An 18497-nucleotide genomic window follows, 5' to 3' on the forward strand; every position below is an offset into this window, starting at 1 on the left:
ATTCTTGATCTGAATCTGAATTCTTGAATCTCTCCAATTCTGTTCCTGGATTCTGACTCTTAACCTGAATTCCGGATCTGAATCGGTATTTTAGATTCCCTCGAATTCTTGAGCTGGATTTTGGATCTGGACTTGAGTTCTGAAGCTGGATTATGTCCCTGAACTTTGAACTTGGAACAGGATTCTGTCCGTTAATTCTTGAACCGAGCCTTGACTCAGGGTGTGGATCTGGATTTTGACTTGAATCCTATATCTGGATTCTGAATCTTGTCATGGATTTTGTAGCTGAATTTTGAGCTTAGACCTGGATTCTGGTGCTGATTTCTTAACCCGAACCTGTATTCAAGGCATCGACCTGGAACTGGATTTCGAACTCACTCGATTTCTGCACCTGGATTTTGACCCTAGATTTTTTATCTGGATCTGAGTTCTGAACCTGAACCTGGGTTTCTCCCCGGGATTCTGGAGCTGGATTTTAAATTTGAACTTGGAGTCTGAACCTTAATTCTTAATGCTAAACTAGATTCAAAACCTGAATTCCAGATTCTGGATTCGGAATCCTGACTCGAATTCTAAGCCAGAATTCTGAGCCTAGGTTTTTATCGTAACGTGAATTCTGAGTCTGGACATGGATTCTGAATCTGGACTTGGATTCTGCAATTGAATTCTGTATCTGAATTTTAAATTTGTTCCTGGATTCTGGTCCTGAATTCACGACCTGAACCTGGATACTGGATTCACTCTAATTCTGATGTTGGATTCTGAGCCTTGGCCTGGATTCTGGATCTCAACTAAAGCTTTGGAGTGGGATTCTACATCTGGACCTAGATTCTGGAACTTGATTTTTTATCTGTATGTTGATTTTGATCAGTACTTGGATTCTGGTACTGAATTCTTGATTTGAATCTGGATTTTAGACTCACTCGAATTCATGAGCTGGATTGTGGATGTGGACTTTAGTTCTGAAACAGGATTCTGCACCTGAATTTTAAACCTGGATCTGGACTCTGCTCCTGAATTCTTGACCCGAGCCCTTCACTTGAATTTTTGACCTGGATTCTGAACCTATTTTTAATTAAGAAACTGAATTCTGTTTTTTTCGACTCGGATTGTCGACATGGATTCTGGAACCTGGATTCAAAGTCTGAACCTGGAACTGGAACTGGAACTGGATTTCGAATTCACTTGAATTATGCACCTGGAATCTGAACCTAGATCTTGGAGCTGGGTTTTTAACCGGGATTTTGGGGCTGAATTTTGGATCTGGACTTGGATTATGAACCTGAACTTTCCACTTGGATGAGGATTCTGATCCTCAATTTTGAATCCGAACCTGGACCTGGATTCTGAACCTTGAGTCTAGACCTGAATTTTGAACTTGTAACTGAAGCCAGGCCTGGATTCTGGTCCTGAAGAACCCGAACCTGGATTCTGAATTTACTAGAACTCTTGAGCTGGATTCTGGAGTTGGATTTTACAATTGGGCTGGATTCTAAATTTGAATTTTGAACTTGAATTTGAACTCTTAATCCGAACTCGGATTCGAGACCTGGACATGGATTCAGGAACTGGGTTTTGGATTCACTCGAATTCTGTACCTGGATTCTGATACTAGATTTGTGTACTGGACCTGGACCTTGGCTCTAAATCGAAGTTTTGGAGCTGGATTTTGGATCTGGAGTTGGATTATGAACCTGAATTTTGAACTTGAACCTATATTGGGGTCCTGATTTTTTGACTCAAGCCTTTATTCAATGTCTCGACCTGGATTCAGGAACTTTATCTTGAATTTTGACTAGTATCCTGAATCTGGATTCTGAATGTCGTCATGGATTTTTTACCTGCGTCGACTTGAATAATTGATCCAGACCTGGAATCTAAACCTGAATCAGGATATGGATTCTGAATCCTGGTACAGAATTTGAGCTTGGACCTTCTCCTAAATTCGGGAGTTGAATCTTAGATCTGGACTTGGATTCTGGATCTGAATTTTGAACTGGACCTGAATTTTTAACCCGAACCTGGATTTTGGATTCACTCGAATTCCGAACATAGACTCTCAACCTGAATTCTGATGCTGAACCAGGATTCAGGAACTGGATTTTGGATTCACTTGAATTTTGCATCAGGATTCTGAACCTAGATTTTTTTTATCTGGACCGGGATCTGGAATCACGAACGGGATTATGGAACTGGATTTTAGATTTGGCCTAAATTTTTAACTTAAACCAGGATTCTGGTTCTGAATTATTGACCCGAGCCATGATTCAGGGTTTGGACCAGAATACTGAATCTTGTCATAGATTCTGTACCTGAATTCAGTACTTGGACCTGCATTCTAGTCCTGAATTGTGGACCTGGGCCTGGCATCTGGTCCTGAATTCTGAATTCGAACTTGGATTTTGGACTTTCAGCAGGATTCTGGTTCTGAAAACTCGATCCGAACTTGAATTCTCTCGAATTCTGGAGCTGGATATTTGATCTAGACTTAAGCTCTGAGCTTGGAACTGGATTCAGGTCCTGAATCCTGGATCCGAGTCAGAGTCTGAACCTGGAATCAGGAAATGGATTCAGAAATTTGATTCTAATTCTGTATTTGAATTTTGAGTCTTCACCTGAATTTTTGATCTGATCTCGGATTCTGAAGCTGAATTCTTTACCCGAATTTTGAAGTGGACCTGGATTCTGGTTCAAAATTCTGAATTTTAGATTTACTTCAATTCTAGACCTGGATTCTGGAGCAAGATTTACGATCTGGATGTTGATTTTGGTCCTGAATTTTGAACTTGGACCAGAATTCTGGTTTGTGTTCTTAATCCAAACCTGGATTCAAGGCCTGGACTCGGAAACAAAAATTGTATTTTGAATTCACTCGAATTCTGCACCAGGATTCTGAACCTAGATTTACGAGCTGGATTTGAACCTGGATTCTGGAGCTAGATTCAGAGCATGGGCCTGCATTCACTCCAATTCTGGACCTGAATTTGAATTCTTAATTTGAACCACAGCTTCACCTAAATTCGGGAGTGGTATTCTGGATCTTGATTTTGGCTTGACCTAAACCTAATCCGACCAAAATTATTGGAACGGATTTTATGTTCTTTCTCGGATCTTTTATACTTACGCACGTGGGACTGATATGCCGTTCATTACATCGAAACTGTCATCCCTGCAAGAGAAAGTCGAGTACGGGTCATTAGTTTTTCACTTTGAGGCTCGTGGTTACCGAATATTTTAGTAATTTTGAGTTATTTATGGTAATCTTATACCAATGAACAGTCCCTTATGTTTAATTTTATGATTAAGACAGATGCTAATAAAAAATATGACAATTAACTGGTATTTCTGATTTGGCTTCTTCCAACAGTCATCCAACAACGATGCGGCCAAACTGAACCGCAAGGAGTCATACAAAGCACAACGAAAAAACTATCGCCGGGAGAAGAAACGGGTGGCATCGGAACTGCTCAATTCGCTACAGGACCCGGCCGTGATAGTGCTGGCTGATTGGCTTAAGGTAAGATGGATTGCCATACGAAGTCGTGGGGTTCCGTCGAAGCTCTAAACTGGAGTTTGTGTTCTCTTTTGTTCTTCGCAGATCCGAGGAACGCTCAAATCATGGACAAAATTGTGGTGCGTGCTGAAACCCGGTCTGTTGTTCATCTACAAAAGTCCAAAAACAAAAAGTAGTCACTGGGTGGGAACGGTTCTGCTGACCTCGTGTCAGGTAATCGAAAGGCCAAGCAAAAAAGATGGATTCTGCTTCAAGCTGTTCCACCCGATGGACCAAACAATATGGGCCCCTAGAGGACCGGACAAGGAAACCATGGGTAAGACATGCCCTCTGGATGTTTGGCTTTCGTAAAGTTATTCAAACCGACCGTTGTTACAGGAGCTGTGGTTCAGCCACTTCCCACTTCCTACCTGATCTTCAGGGCACCCAGTCAGGCCGCTGGAAAATGTTGGTTGGATGCACTGGAACTATCACTCCGGTGTTCGGCGCTGTTGGTCCGTTCGGTCCCCGCCATCGACACCAGCACGCTGGAAGGTGCGACCAGTACCCACGAGACGCAGTGGTCCGAGGCCGACTACGAGAAACACTTTGACGAACATGGTAAGTGTTGCGAGCGTTCAGAAATTCACGATAGAATGAGTTTCAATCTTTTTTATCCACTACTAATTCGACTGTCTTTCTTTGTTCGTTGTCCGTTTTCTTGCTTTCATTGCTCGTAACTATCACTAAACAAACTCTCGTTGTTGCTAAATTTGTTCTGCCTTATTCGATGTTTTCGTTGTTTTTCACTAACTCCGGTTGTTGGTTAACCACTCCCTTCGGTTCCTCGTTTGTAATGCTAATGACCACCCACCCGCAAACGCAAACGGTAGTTCCAAAATTGAAGAAGCACCTTAACTACCTGTTAAAGTATCTACCCCCTTCCCCACCGGATGATGCGAATCTTAGCGTAGATCCCAGCAAATCGCCTTTCCCCCATAGTCCGTGTCCTTCGCCAACGCCAATCTTTCAGCAGCTCTACCTGGCGGTTGCCCATTGGGAGCGATATCTGCGCGATTCTCCGGAATTTATGCGACAGTGCGGTGGCAATCCGGGCGAATCCGGGGCACTGTCACCGTGCAGCAATGACGACGTGTTCGACGAGAATGTTCCGTCCGTCTCCGAGCGACGGCGTGGTTCGCTCCAGGTTGGATTGTCACCCGGGGGATCGATCGACGAAAAGATCCGACGCCGCAGCAGTCCGGCAGAGTTCAACAAAGAGTACGGACGAGATTCGGCCGGTGGAGTGACGATCCGGGTTTCCGGCTGTCAATGTTAGATTTTTCGTTCTGTTTTTTTGTTTTGTTTCGCCTCTTTCTGTTCTTTTTTCGAATTGTTTCACCGATCATCTGTTACTAACCGTGTGTTTTTCTTTCTTTTCTCTGTTGGAACTTAAATTTTAGATTTAGATATCGATAGTCAACAGGATCAGGGAACGCTGGTAATGTCGGCCGGTGAGTCAGACTCCGAGTCCGATCTCGGTGAGGGTCTGGAACTGGAGGAGTTCCCCGAAACGCCCTACGTCCACCTTCCGGAGGAGGAGTTTGGGGCGGTTAGTAGAATTTTTAACTTCTATCGCCATCAGTTCTGTTATAGATTAATTTCTACTTCTAGGCTGGTGAACAAGTGGAGGAACTTCCCGAGGAACACAAAAGTCTGTTGTGGTTCCTGGTGAAACAGGTTCGACCCGGTATGGATCTCAGTAAGGTGGTTCTGCCGACCTTCATCCTCGAGCCCCGTTCATTTCTGGACAAACTGGCCGATTCGTACTATCACGCAGATTATCTGTCGAAGTAAGTCACTGGGAGGAATTGACTTGGTTTGATTTTGGATGAAACTCTACGCCTGTTTTTAGTATAGCAAACCGTTTTTTTAGCTCGTATGGACGCCGCTTGGAAACTGATAATTGTAGGACGCTGGTCTTACAAGCCAGTTGTCGTATGTTCGAGCCCCGACCTGGAAGGATTCTTAGTGTCAGTAGGATCCATAGTACTAGCCATGCAATGATTCTGTACACTAAGAATCGGCTGCGAAGTCTGTTGAAACAGAAAGGCCAAATTCCACAAAAGGAATGTAATGCCAGGACTTTGCTAGGGAAAAGTAGGGAATTTCGATATGGGATATTCCAAACCACTAGTCTCACTACTTGGAATGGAAAGTTCCGGGCCTCTCACAGAAAAGACGCGAATAGTTTCAAACCGTGTATATTTTTGTTGAGAACAAGCCTCTAGATGGCCCAACACCAAATTTCATGACAATTTCTAGTGTTTGAATAAAAGCTGATCGTGACCATAACCTGTATTCTCCAGATCTGGCCCCCAGTGACTATTATCTTTTTTATCCGTCATTGCCCTGACGAATCTTTTTTCACAAAGGGCATCAAAATTTTGGAGGACTGTTGTTCAAGATAAAGTTATACTGAAGAATAAAAAAGTTTTCACGATAATAAATCGATTTTTTTCTGCGTTTGGCACGGAACTTCTCATTTCATGTAGTATCTGTCATTATCGAATCTTTTGTCATCGTATTTTTTTTCAAGTGATTTTTGAGGTTCCAAAAATGTTTTTCAATATTTTTGGATAGATTTGAGCATCTTTAAAATCATTGAGTGTGAATAAGGAGTGTATCAAAAATAAGCTATCCACTTACGTTTGTGTTGTACGCATGTATTTGTGATGGTTTTTTATGCTCAGATCACAGCATGCTGTGCGTTTAGCTGTCAGCTTTCGTTTGTTTACTTGAAGTTTTGCGTTTTAAAAGGAAGTAGAAATTTAGGTTCTGGACACATGGCTAAGTGAGAAGGGTATTACTATGCCAAAGTTGGTGGAGTGGTTTGGAATTCCTCATGCCAGTGTTAAAACCATCATTAATAAGTTTGGGGAACACTATTCTTTGGATGAGTTACCAGGAAGAGGCAGAAAACCCGGTTTTTGCAACCCGAAACTAGTCTCGAAAGTGATATCTCTAGTCTTGAAGAAAAAATCAATGTCAATACGTGATTTGGCCAAAAAAGCAGGAACAAGTGTCGGAATGATCCAGCATATTAAGAGGCAAAATCGCCTGAAGACCTACAGGAAGCAGAAAATCTCGAAACAAAGTGTAGAACAGAAGAAGCGAACAGCAACAAGGGCCCGGAAAATGTATTCGCGTCTTTTGCAGTGTCTGAAAGCATGCGTTTTGATGAACGATGAGACTTATGTAAAGAAGGACTCAAAAATCCTTCCAGGTCCATAATACTTTACTGTCGTCGTTGGGAAGGATGTGAGCGATGCGGACAGGTCGATTCAAGTGGAGAAATTCGGTCGAAAGATACTGGTATGGCAAGCAATATGTTCCTGTGGTTTAAAGTCAACCTTTTTTTTTTCACTATCGGAACTATAAATGCAGAAATCTATCGATCTGAGTGTCTCCAGAAGAGATTGCTGCCTTTATATAAGTAGCATAGTACACCTCCATTGTTTTGGGTGGATTTAGCGTCGGCTCTCTATGCCAAAACCTCTCTCAATTAACTTGCGGAAAAGAGTATAAATTTCGTTGAGAAAAATATCAATACACAAAATTGCCCTCAGCTTCGACCCATCGAACGTCGTGAAGAGGGTCTTCAAGAAGAATGGCAAGGCTGCTGAGAACATGCAGGAGTTCAAAAAAATTTGGGCTCAAGCGTCCAAAAAACGCGATGCAACACTTGATCCGGAAGCACGAGTGTCGTAAACCCTTGGACTCAATTCATTGAGATAGGAAAATATCTCTGTGCGTGTATGTGTTTGTGACAAAAATAAGCACTTTTGCACCCATAGTCTGCAATTGAATTTCATCCAGATCCGACTTCCGATTTCGGAATAAGTGATGCCAAAAATTTAAAAAAATAATGGTCTACAATTTTTCCGGTTCCTGGCATACAGGTTTAAAATTTTAAGCCGTTCCTTGATTGTCTTCTTTTGTTTCTTGTTTGTCTTCTATTAGAAAAAGCCCATCGAACAGACTTCGATAATTTACCTACACATGTGTGTAATGAATTGAGGTCCGAAGATAAGAAATTTTTTCCAAAGCATGGGACATTCGATGTTATTAGTCAGTAAATCGAAAACGAATCACCGTTTAAATATTCGTCCATTTTTCAGAGTAGTAGACTGAAGTCTTTTTTTACGCGGAGGATACGTGCCGCAGTAAAAAAACGCGTATCTTCGGAAATCGGCGCAAAAACGATTTACGACGATTTAAAAAACACGAAAAGGCTTTGAAACTGTGCTTAGGATTATTTCATTTTGGGTAAATTCTTTAAAACTGTTGTTGCCCATAGAAACTTATTTTGACTGTACCCGTTTTGAGATTCAGTTCCGGAAATGTCGGAAGTGGAATTAAGATGTCTTGAAATCTATTTGTATACATTTCTAATATTCTATTTTCGCTTCATGTGCTTCCAACTCATTAAGCCTCCCGAGGTGACTGTGGAGCACCCATCCCGGATCGTATTTTTTTCTTGTTATTTGCAATAGTGGATTCAGGTTTTTATTCCAATCGACTCTAAAAATCTACTCGATTCGGCATCAGCAAACACCAAACGCGCTTCCGAAGTGCGCTGGCGTTCGTGTTTTTAGTCCGGAATCATCATGCGAACACCGATCGGCGGGATATTTGTTTCATTTGCAGAAACATGTCCAAAATATGACGTGGTGGGTTCGAGACTCTCCCTCTGGGTACATGCCTGCATAAACGATACTGTATATCCGGATGCGGAAGGACCTTTCATTTGAATTTAAAGTTCAAGAAATGCCGATTCGATGCTGCCATCCACGAGAAAAAAATTTAGAAACAAATTTAAAATGAAAATATTGAAAAACTTTAAGAACTTCTGTTGGAACTTTGTTGGACAATTATCAGTTTCCGAGTAACAATCATTTGAAGAAATGTCTGCCCTTTAAATCAGTCTCCATCCGGACCACAACAAATGATTAGCCATACTGAAGACGTGTGCAAAGTTTTCCCCAAAGGAAAATAGAGTATTTATATTCATTTTGACACCAATCAACAGGGCCGTTCTTGAGGACGATCCGTTCACACGGATGAAAACCGTCGTCCAGTGGTACTTGTCGGGATTCTATAAGAAACCCAAAGGTCTGAAGAAACCCTACAACCCTATCCTGGGAGAAACGTTCCGCTGCTACTGGCAGCACGACAACGGTAGCCGGACGTTCTACATTGCCGAGCAGGTATCGCACCATCCTCCGATATCGGTATTCTACGTGACAAACCGACAGGATGGATTCTCCATCAGTTGCAGTATCCTGGCCAAGTCGAAGTTCTACGGCAACAGCACTTCGGCAATACTGGAGGGAGTCGCGACACTGACCCTGCTGCCGCGGGGTGAATGCTACACATTGACGGTGCCGTATGCCCACTGCAAAGGTATTCTGATGGGAACTCTTTCGATGGAACTGGGCGGAAAAGTTTCCGTCGAATGTGAAAATACGGGCTATAAAACGGAACTGGAATTTAAGTTGAAACCGTTCCTGGGAGGCAACGAGTACACCAATCTGGTCACAGGTAAGCTAAAGCTTGGCAAGGAAACTCTGGCGACCATTAACGGCCACTGGGATGGAGAGATCCGGATCAAGGATACCCGATCCAACGAGGAGTCGGTTCTGTTCAACCCTTGTTCGGAGACTCGTGCCAAGCGATTGCGCCGATTTGTGGTGCCAATGGAATCACAGGGTAACACCGAATCGGAACGATTGTGGCAACACGTGGCCGCCGCCATCCGACGGGATGATCAGGTGGGAGCGACCGAAGAGAAAACGGCTCTGGAGGAAGCCCAGCGTATGGCGGCCAAGGAACGAAAGGCGACCTGCACCGAGTGGATCCCCTTGCTGTTTCAGCAAGATCTGGTGACCGGACAGGTAAGGGTTAAGCTTTTATTAAATGGTAAAAAATATTCTAAGCCGTGTTTCCCTTTGCCCACATAGTACCACTACAAATACGCCGACCTGCGCCCGTGGGATCCACGGAACGATTTGCGACAGTACGAGTGCAACTATCGCATCCAAACGAAGACGCGACATCAAGCACCGATGGTGCGCACAGCGTCCGTCATCAGCACCGAACCGCTCAGTATTCTGCAGGCAGAATCACGCAGTTCACTGCGCAAAGGGATCGCGGTGGCCGGAGCCGTTCTGAAAGCACGCAAAATCTCATCCAACACTTCCACACCGGATCTGAACGATCCCAACTCGGACTCTAGTCATTCGAACGAGCATACCAACAGTATCTCCAATACTAGGTTGTGCAAACACTTGGCTACGACGGATTCCTTGATTTTAAAAACGTTTTCTGTTTTGTTTTGTTTCTAGGGTGATGCAATCACTGGACGACATTAACCGAAAGCTGGAGGAACACTCGAAGAAACTGTCCAAGCTTCAACTGGACATGGACAAAATCAACTGGGCTCCGAGATTGGCCGGCACGAGCCGGTATGGACTGCTGGCCTCGTCGAATGCGAGGGCCATAGCATTTGCCGTACTGGGACTACTGATACAGGTATTTGTCGTATGGTTTCTAACGAAACGATCTCTCGCCAGTGTTGCGCCTCCCTCGTCGTCGTCCGAAACCCCCCCGTCGACGAACGGGCAATAGTCAGTAGGTGATAGTGATAGTTTTACAGTTAGGTTCTGTTAAAGTTTGACACTAATCAGGTTTACTTTGTGAACAATCCGATCTGAATTACAAACATTCAGCGTAGGTTGGGATCGGTATAGAAGAAAAAAAACAGACTACAAATGTTTTATTTCATCGAACAATTAAGTCAACGCAATTTTCTCTACTTCTCAAAGCTTGTTTCGACTTTTTCTGTTCCCGTAAAAATCGACACAATTGTTCAAATAAATTATTTTATAGCACCTAATAAATATCCAATACACACTCAGCGAGGACACCAACCGCAGATAGCTCCCCACGGCAGATGCCATAATCAAGAGACGAATAGTTCATTTCCCCAACGATGGCGGTTGACGTGTTATCCTCGGATGGAAACTTTTCCTCCTACAACCACTCCCTCCCACAGCCGAGCGAGCTTTGCCGGGCGAAAAGCTTCTATCGTCTATCTAAATACATTCCCCCCCACGCGTTGCTTAAAACTCCCGAGATAATGAAAACGTTTCTAGAAATTTTTAATTTTTATATGAATCACAGAATAACGTGGTTGATTCAGCTAGCGGCACATTTTTCAATAAATCAATTGAAACGCAATATGCCGATTATACCGTTTTGCAAAACCGTTTGAAACAAACAAAACTAAACACAACTATCAATTATTCGGTAAGGCTAACAAGTATGCAATATTATTCGTTGGTAAGGATAGGCAAGATCGAGTTTTTTTTTCACTCTGTGGTATCAGGTTTACAAACATTATAGGCAGGTAGAAGGAACAAGTCAGATAATCAAGTTCTCTTATAATTAGTCAGGTTCATCACACAGGTTCGGTAACTGATTGTTTTTCTGTAGTGGTTAAGACGGTACTATTTCTACACTAGGTTAACCTCCCCCCCCCGGGCTTGTCAGAAAATAATCGTTCTTGAAAAATCGCATCGTCCCTCCTATCGTTCGAGTTTTGATGTAATGTGAGCAAGCGATCGTTTTTATTTTTGCTTTTGAACGAACAGTTCCACGCAACCACGACACACACACTACAACAGCAGAGTTTAAACAACATGCCATTTATTCATAGACCATAGAAAAAAAAACTTGTTCGAGCGTCAACTCGACTCAGTCAAAATGTTACACAAATACGAATGAACTTAATTACTGATAACACAAAATAATTAAAAGTGTACCGCTTCGTGTGGCAGAAACATTTACTACTACTAATTATATTCGTCAAAAATTGTTACTGAAAGGAATAAAGCTTACACATTGGTTACAAGAGTTTCAGTTGGAGCTTTCCCCGTGTTTGTTGCTGGTCTCTGATGACATCCCCGGGTGGCTTCCGCCTTCTATACCGGACTAGAATTCGTTTGAATTGTCCATTGCGATGATCATCAGTCTTGTTTCGTCTTTTTTACGAGCATGGCGCCCTCAGGAATGTTTAAAGGCTATCCGCATTAGGCCGATCCGACCGATCCGAGCTCTCCGGCGTTTACTTTTTCTCTGCTTCGGCTATGACTGAGCTGCACAGCCGTTTATTCGTAGATTTCACTGTCACGATATTTTGCGTCAGCGATCGGCGATTTATGATTGAAACAACAATAAGTGTGTCAGAATGATGACACGCGGAAGGATAGTAGGCCAGTCTAAAACAAACAATGGGCTCGAGATCCGGAACCACCCTGAACACTACGAAGTTACGAAGCAGTATTTTTTTTTCTAAACATAGGCAATCCACTAAAAGAAGCGAAGAAGTGAAATGCTTTAACCCCAGCCTTTTTCCACTATTATTCGGACAATCTGACATTCAAAACCTGGTTGTCAAGCTGAGTAAGACGAATCGCGGTGGGGGATGCTCGCCTGATTTCGGTGTTTCGAGTGGCATTCATCCTTTTCCGAACTGGGAACGTATCTCAAGATAATCCTTGATGTAGTGAAGTTCTCTTCATATATCAATTAGGGAATGAAAAACTTCTCAATTAGGATTATGAGATGTTTTCACCTTTCGACCAGATCTGCAGAAACAAATTGTTATCTGTTTGGATTTTAGTTGAACACGCTCCTATGCTGAAAAACAAAAGCCCTAATGTTTTCAATGCTCTCACCGGACGTGTTCAATGGTAGTAAAGGATCTTATTCAGTTACTGCTTTCCGATATCATGTCCGTTTCAGTTACCTCCTTCATTACTTTCTAACAATACGGATTGGAAATGTGAAACCAAAGCCAGTGGGAAAACACAATACATTCCGAGTCGATTATCTGAAAAAAACATTTATCAATTACGATTCGTCTTCGAATCGTCAGTGCAGAGCATTTCCCCTGCTCTGACCTCCACTTGAGAAGTGTTATACATAATTGGAATCAATTCTGTCTCGGAGTGCGAATAATGATTGCAAATTAGTATGTAGTTTTAATTTCCTTTTAATTGTGCAAAATGATGGCCTGATCCGTTTCGGAAATAATTGAAAAAAGAAAAAAAGAAGCGAAATGAATGCAGACATTTTCAACTGCCCGATTTTTTTTTGTTTGTGTCGTAGGTAAAAACAATGCTCGCTGCCATCCAATTATGGATCGGGTTCATAAACTTTTTTTGTGTGTGTTCATTGGAACGTTTAGCGACTGTTCAGTTAAGAACCATTTTTGTTTTGTTGGCCATTGTCCCGAATGACGCCTTGTAGTTGTTGAGCTTGAATGGTAATACATTCTGTGAAACGCGGAAGTACTTTTATGGAGAATCGTTTAAAAATGATTAAATGGTTTTTGGCGAGCGAGTAAGCGGTAGTTTGTGACTAAAAAGTATAATGGATAGCAAATAAATGCATATATTCATTTATGAGTGTTGTTTTGGAACGAAAAAAATCATCATTTTATTTTAAACTAGCACATAAAACAGTGTCCTAACGACGTTGGTTGAAAAAAATAATTGCATATGTGCTGGAAATATATACGTATGCATGATATCTGCGTAATAGGACACATTGTATTTACCGGAGCTTAAAATTAAACCATTCCGTTTTACGAAAGTGTAAGGTCGATCGACTCATCGATTCAATCATTGAACAGTTTGAAATAATTATAATTAGGGTTATTTACAGCTCGCTTATAATCACAAATAAAAAACCGCCTTACCATTATCCTCAAATTATATTTTGTTCGAACCAAATTATTTGGTTTTCATAATGAAATGTTTGACATTTCTCAATACTCATTGATTTACATTCGGTACAGAAAGCTCTGCTGTATTGTTCAAAATGTAAAACGAAGCATTTACTGGAAATTGTGATGTTTTTGAATATTTTCTTTTCCTGATTCAAGTATATATTTATGTCATTTTCAATCCATCACGAGTTGACTCGATAGTTGGCTCCAAAGTGAAAACAGGGCTGCGAAAAGGGAACAATTTTGCGATCAAGGAGTAGGCGCGGCTTGATTTTGACGCCAAATTTTCTTCCTAGAGTAATTGTACCAATAGATTCCAAATTCCAAATCGACGAGTGACATTAGAACCTAACAGGGCTGATTATTGCCCCGTACAAGTGAGCATACTCGTAAGCTGAAATTCCCTGCTTGCATTGGTTGATTTATGATCGCCAGACTACTAACCGGAATCCTGTCAGAGTGTCAGCAGAAATTATTGCCAGACAGTCCCACTGGAAAAGAATTCGGACAATCGGTAGAAACTTGTCGGCTGTCAGAATAGAGCAGGCAGAATTGCTTAATTTTTTTTACAGGGTATGTATCGTAAAAAAAAGGAAATACAGAGTCCGGCACTCGAAGTGTAACCAACTTCAGACCTTCGAGCCTGGCGTCAAGGTAAATGCGACATATTATCGACAAAGTATTCTGGAGGTTGCTTTGAAGCCGTGGGCAGACAAACATTTCAGTGGCAGACCATGGACGTTTCAGCAGGACTCGGCACCGTCTCACAAAGCTCGAGTGAACCAAGAATGGATGAAAAACAACGTTCCGAACTTCATCACGTCCACACAATGGCTCTCGAATTCACCAGATGCGAATCCAATGGATTATTCTCTTTGGGCCATTTTGGAGAGCAAAGTCCGAACTAAAAGATACACCAGTCTCGAGACGCTGAAAACAGTTATTGTCCGCGAGTGGGCCAAAATACACCTGCAAGTCACATTCGGGCAGCTTGCGATTCGTTTTTTGACCGTCTCAAGCCATAGTCAATGCAAAAGGTGGCCATATCGAGCAAAAGTGAATTGATTCTGAATTTTGTATTATTTTTACACATTTTGTACTTTGAATTAAGTAAAAGTAGGGGACGGGTATAGCGTGATGGGTAAGTCGATGCCCTTTCACGCAGCCCACCTGGGTTCGTTTCCCAACCCCGCACATAGGGTCAGAAAATTTTTCTGGCCCGAAGAGGCGAATGACCTTAAGGTTAAAACCTCTATAATCTAAACAAAAAAAAAGTAAAAGTAATTTTCCAAACTGAATTTATGGCCTTTTTAATTGGTTTATTTTGTAATTATAACTATATTTCCGGTTTTATTATATCCAAAACCTTCAGCACACGCTTAGAAAACAACGCAGTATTCGGTAATTTTTTACCGAACTTACAACAGCCCCGTTTGACTAGTTTTACTGGAGAACATATACACAGAAAGAAAAGATGAAACGTACACGACATGTAAACCGATAGTACTATGAAATAGACATCAGTTGAAACGAAAATCTGATTTAAAACCATGATTGATGTAAAATTACATGAGGATTCGTTTAGTTTTTCATTGAACAAGACTGTATATTTACAAATCGCCTAGTTTTGTGATGTAACTTTCCATTCAATTGCCTGCTCCAAATATGTGCATGAAAATAAATGTAAGTTTACAAAATACTTTTATCTGTGTAAGTATTGACGGCTTTCTCAGTCCCAAATCATTAGGCAAACGATTTAATTCTTAAATTGCCCGACGTTTCGGCCGTTTTTGATGGCCTTTTTCAAGGGAAATGTCTACTGACCGTTGTGAAGAAAGTGTACTCCCAGAGAGTCTGTGACTGTTATCGACTACCAAATGCAAATATCCACGAAGCAATTAAAGCCGTTTAAAATTGTTGAACTTCTTACCGTTGGCAATCAACGTACTCGACAAAAACGAATTTTCCCTTGAAAAAGGCTATCAAAAACGTCGTGCAATTTAAGAATTTAATCGTTTGCGTAGTGATTTGTGACTGAGAAAGCCGTCAATACTTATATAAACTCATCTTCCAGTCGTTACAACCATCATACATTTACTGAAGAACTTCCGAAATTTTTTCCACTTATATTTTTTATACTAACACCACATACTTGTACCATACTTCTACTTCACGTAGAATACCAACAAATTTTATTCCTATATTAAGGTAACACCTAATTTTCACACTTTTTTTGTAGGAGAAAAAACAACAACCAATCGTTCCAGAAAACTGAACGATTATTTCGTTCGTCACCGACCAACAAAATATAATCGCTTGCTAAGTGGGAGCTTAGGCGGAAATTCTAACACTGAACCGATCGAGCACTGAAAAATCGAGCAGTTGAGTAAGAATTCGATAGTCCCACGACAAAAGGGCCTAACTGCAAAAAAGGAGGCTCTCTATGTTTACTTTCTGTTTTGATTATTACGGAGCCATTATTGCAAATTCTCTAAAGTTTCCAATATAAATCGAAAGCTTGTGGTTTTACCTTGAAAGTTTTGCGAAGAGTAAAGCGTCGAATATAGAATCGGTTCGGTAAATCGTGAAAGAAAAAGTAAACATAGAGAAACGGTCACTTGCAGTTAGGCGTCTTTTGTCGTGGGACGGTCGAATTAATTGCTCATTCCCGCTTATACGCGCCGGGCAGATTTTCCCCCAGACGGCTGGCTTTGTCTAACATTGCTTTCTCACTACCAAACATACCCATATTTCAATCTCATTTACCTCGCCTCAAGATTCGTTTTTTGTATGTACATGTGGGATTGACGAGTATCATATGAAATCGAATAAAAAAAAAGAAAAAAGAAGGAAGAGAGAGATAATTAAGACACGTTCGGCGAGATAATGACGCTATTTCGCCTGGACAATTTTGACAGCAGCCGGAGTACAGCCAGCCTTCTGACGGTTGTCAGAATTCCTCACAAGCGGGTTCCGTCATTTCGATAATGTGGGATTATCTGTCGGAAACGGTTATTGCCTGCCCCTCAATCCTCGCAGGAGGAAAATGGAAGCTCCTCTCCACCTAGAAAAAGGGTGACAACGAGATCCAATACAAAAAAAAAAATGTATATAAAAACTCAGCTAAATCGGCCACGTAAAGCTTGTACACAAACAGGCCTGAATAAAATATCCTTTAAATAAAAAAAAAGTTCGGATAAAAGGGACTGATTGGGCTTAAGCAGCTCTCAAAGTTCATCAATAGCATTCTAAGGCTGTAAACCATTTCGTGGTTAATTTTAACTTTTGTTTAAAATCTGACACTCGAGCGGTTAATTTGATGTTGTCAAAAATAACCATGCTCTCGAGATCGATGGTTATTTTCCGACACTGAAAAAAATCTTGCAAAGAAAATTCTAATATAATTTCTTTAGTTGAAATTATTTCCAGTGGAAAATAAACTCGAATAACTTTCCGTCCGTCAAATTTTGAAATGGGCCGCAGTTTTAGTTAAAATTAACTATTCGACACAACATAACCAGAAGTTAAAACTAACCGCGAAATGGTTCACAGCCCAAGTAACCCATTTTTTTAGTAATTATCCACACTTGAAAGTTCGCGTGACGCAACCGAACGAAATTCTAAGCTGCTTCTAGAATACATTCTTCAACTTCTGTGCTGTGAAAAAGTTCACGCAGAACTTGTTCTGTACTTCGAACTGTCAAAAAGTTCACGCGGAACTTGTTCTGTACTTTCAAGTTCTCAAAAGTTACGTGTGTACTTTTAAGCAGCAAGAAAGTGGATTTTTTTAGGTAATTGTGGAACTTCTGGTTGCTTGGGTAACAACTTTGTGATATAGTTTCAAAGTTATTATTCTATTTAAGTCAAAGAATAACTACCGAATTAGGTTTGGCAAGATATATGATGCTCATCTTATAGAACACTATAAAAAATTAAACGAGTTTTGCTCAATTCCATATCCGTTCTGTTCGTCTGAAGAATCCAATTGAAATAGTTCTACGTACCACGCATCTCGACGTGAACCATTCCCAATTCAGAGTTTACATCCGATGCGAAAATATCCAGGTATAATCCAGGAAAAGTTTCACAGTTTCCATCAACACTGAAAGGATGCACTCACGATTCAATGAAAATACAAACTAAACAATCCTTGGCGTGTCTCCTATTTGATCAGCAAAATGAGTTATACATTTCCAACTATTGTTCCCCGGGATTGCTCCGGTTTCCCAGGCCCGCCACCTTCCGGTGTTTGTTTGCAACTACACATTGGAGTTCGTTGATGCTTGGCTGTAGAGCGGTAGAGAACTGATTGGAACTGAGTTGTCGAGAGGTTGTTTTTCCAATCGATTTCCTGCCAACAGTGCGTCGATAAACAAAACGAACACAGAGTACCATACGAACCTAGCGAATTGTACACTCCATGCTCAGTAGAGTTTAACAACGTTTGTTGCGTTTAATGGAATTCAGTAGCGAAAGACACCAACGCAGTTCGAGGTAGTATCCTGGTTTTGCTGATCCCTCGCCGCGTGCGTTGAGTTGTGGCTTTGACGATGCATAAATCTGTTTTTGCCGCATTCCTTCTGATTGAACGAATTTCAACGTGCATTCCGATCACGCTGAATAAATTTAATTAAAAGTTTTCGATTCAATACTATTGAAACACATACAAAAAAGAAACAGAACAAAAACGCAAGGATTTGCTCGATACTTATAGAAGAGTTGTTATTCGAATATTTCCGATACTGTAATTTGTATAATCGAACCGGGGAAAGAGGCGGCGACGGGGCGAACAAAAAAAAAAATTACAACCAGCGAAACATTCAATGATTTATACCAAGTGAAACGCTTGCCAGATTTATTGGACTATCGTGGACGACTGGAATATATATAAAAAAAAACATCCCAATCAATTGTTTCCGTTTCGATTTGAGTGCTGTCGTAAGTTTACAACAATCGCTTTTATGCACCCGGAATCGGACGACGAAGAGAACACCGAAGCATCGGGAAGCAATGAGAGTTTCTTTGAGACAATACTGCAATAAGTAGACAGCAGTCCGGAAACTTGGCGCGAAGATTGGTACAGCAGCAAATTTTCCTCCGCAGAAAATGGGACACGGGATCTCGAGTAGCACGGTGGAATATCTTCGC

General features: G+C 41.3%; 1 protein-coding gene across 4 annotated transcripts in view; it reads left to right on the forward strand.

Annotated features, from left to right (window-relative positions):
• The window catches only part of LOC131432944 (oxysterol-binding protein-related protein 8), an 80166-nt gene extending 68696 nt beyond the window's left edge, over window positions 1-11470 (forward strand). For 3 of the 4 annotated variants that reach the window (XM_058599553.1, XM_058599564.1, XM_058599576.1), the window contains 9 exons: window positions 3368-3517; window positions 3599-3830; window positions 3893-4114; window positions 4387-4827; window positions 4957-5105; window positions 5168-5346; window positions 8586-9450; window positions 9517-9830; window positions 9901-11470. In XM_058599553.1, the coding sequence (XP_058455536.1) occupies window positions 3368-3517; window positions 3599-3830; window positions 3893-4114; window positions 4387-4827; window positions 4957-5105; window positions 5168-5346; window positions 8586-9450; window positions 9517-9830; window positions 9901-10183 (2835 nt within the window). In that variant the 3' untranslated portion in view covers window positions 10184-11470. The remainder of the gene's footprint in view (window positions 1-3367; window positions 3518-3598; window positions 3831-3892; window positions 4115-4386; window positions 4828-4956; window positions 5106-5167; window positions 5347-8585; window positions 9451-9516; window positions 9831-9900) is intronic. The other variant, XM_058599587.1, reaches the window with a different exon arrangement.
• Window positions 11471-18497: the final 7027 nt, after the last annotated feature.

This window comes from Malaya genurostris, chromosome 1 (assembly GCF_030247185.1).
Source record: "Malaya genurostris strain Urasoe2022 chromosome 1, Malgen_1.1, whole genome shotgun sequence".
NCBI lineage: Eukaryota > Metazoa > Arthropoda > Insecta > Diptera > Culicidae > Malaya > Malaya genurostris.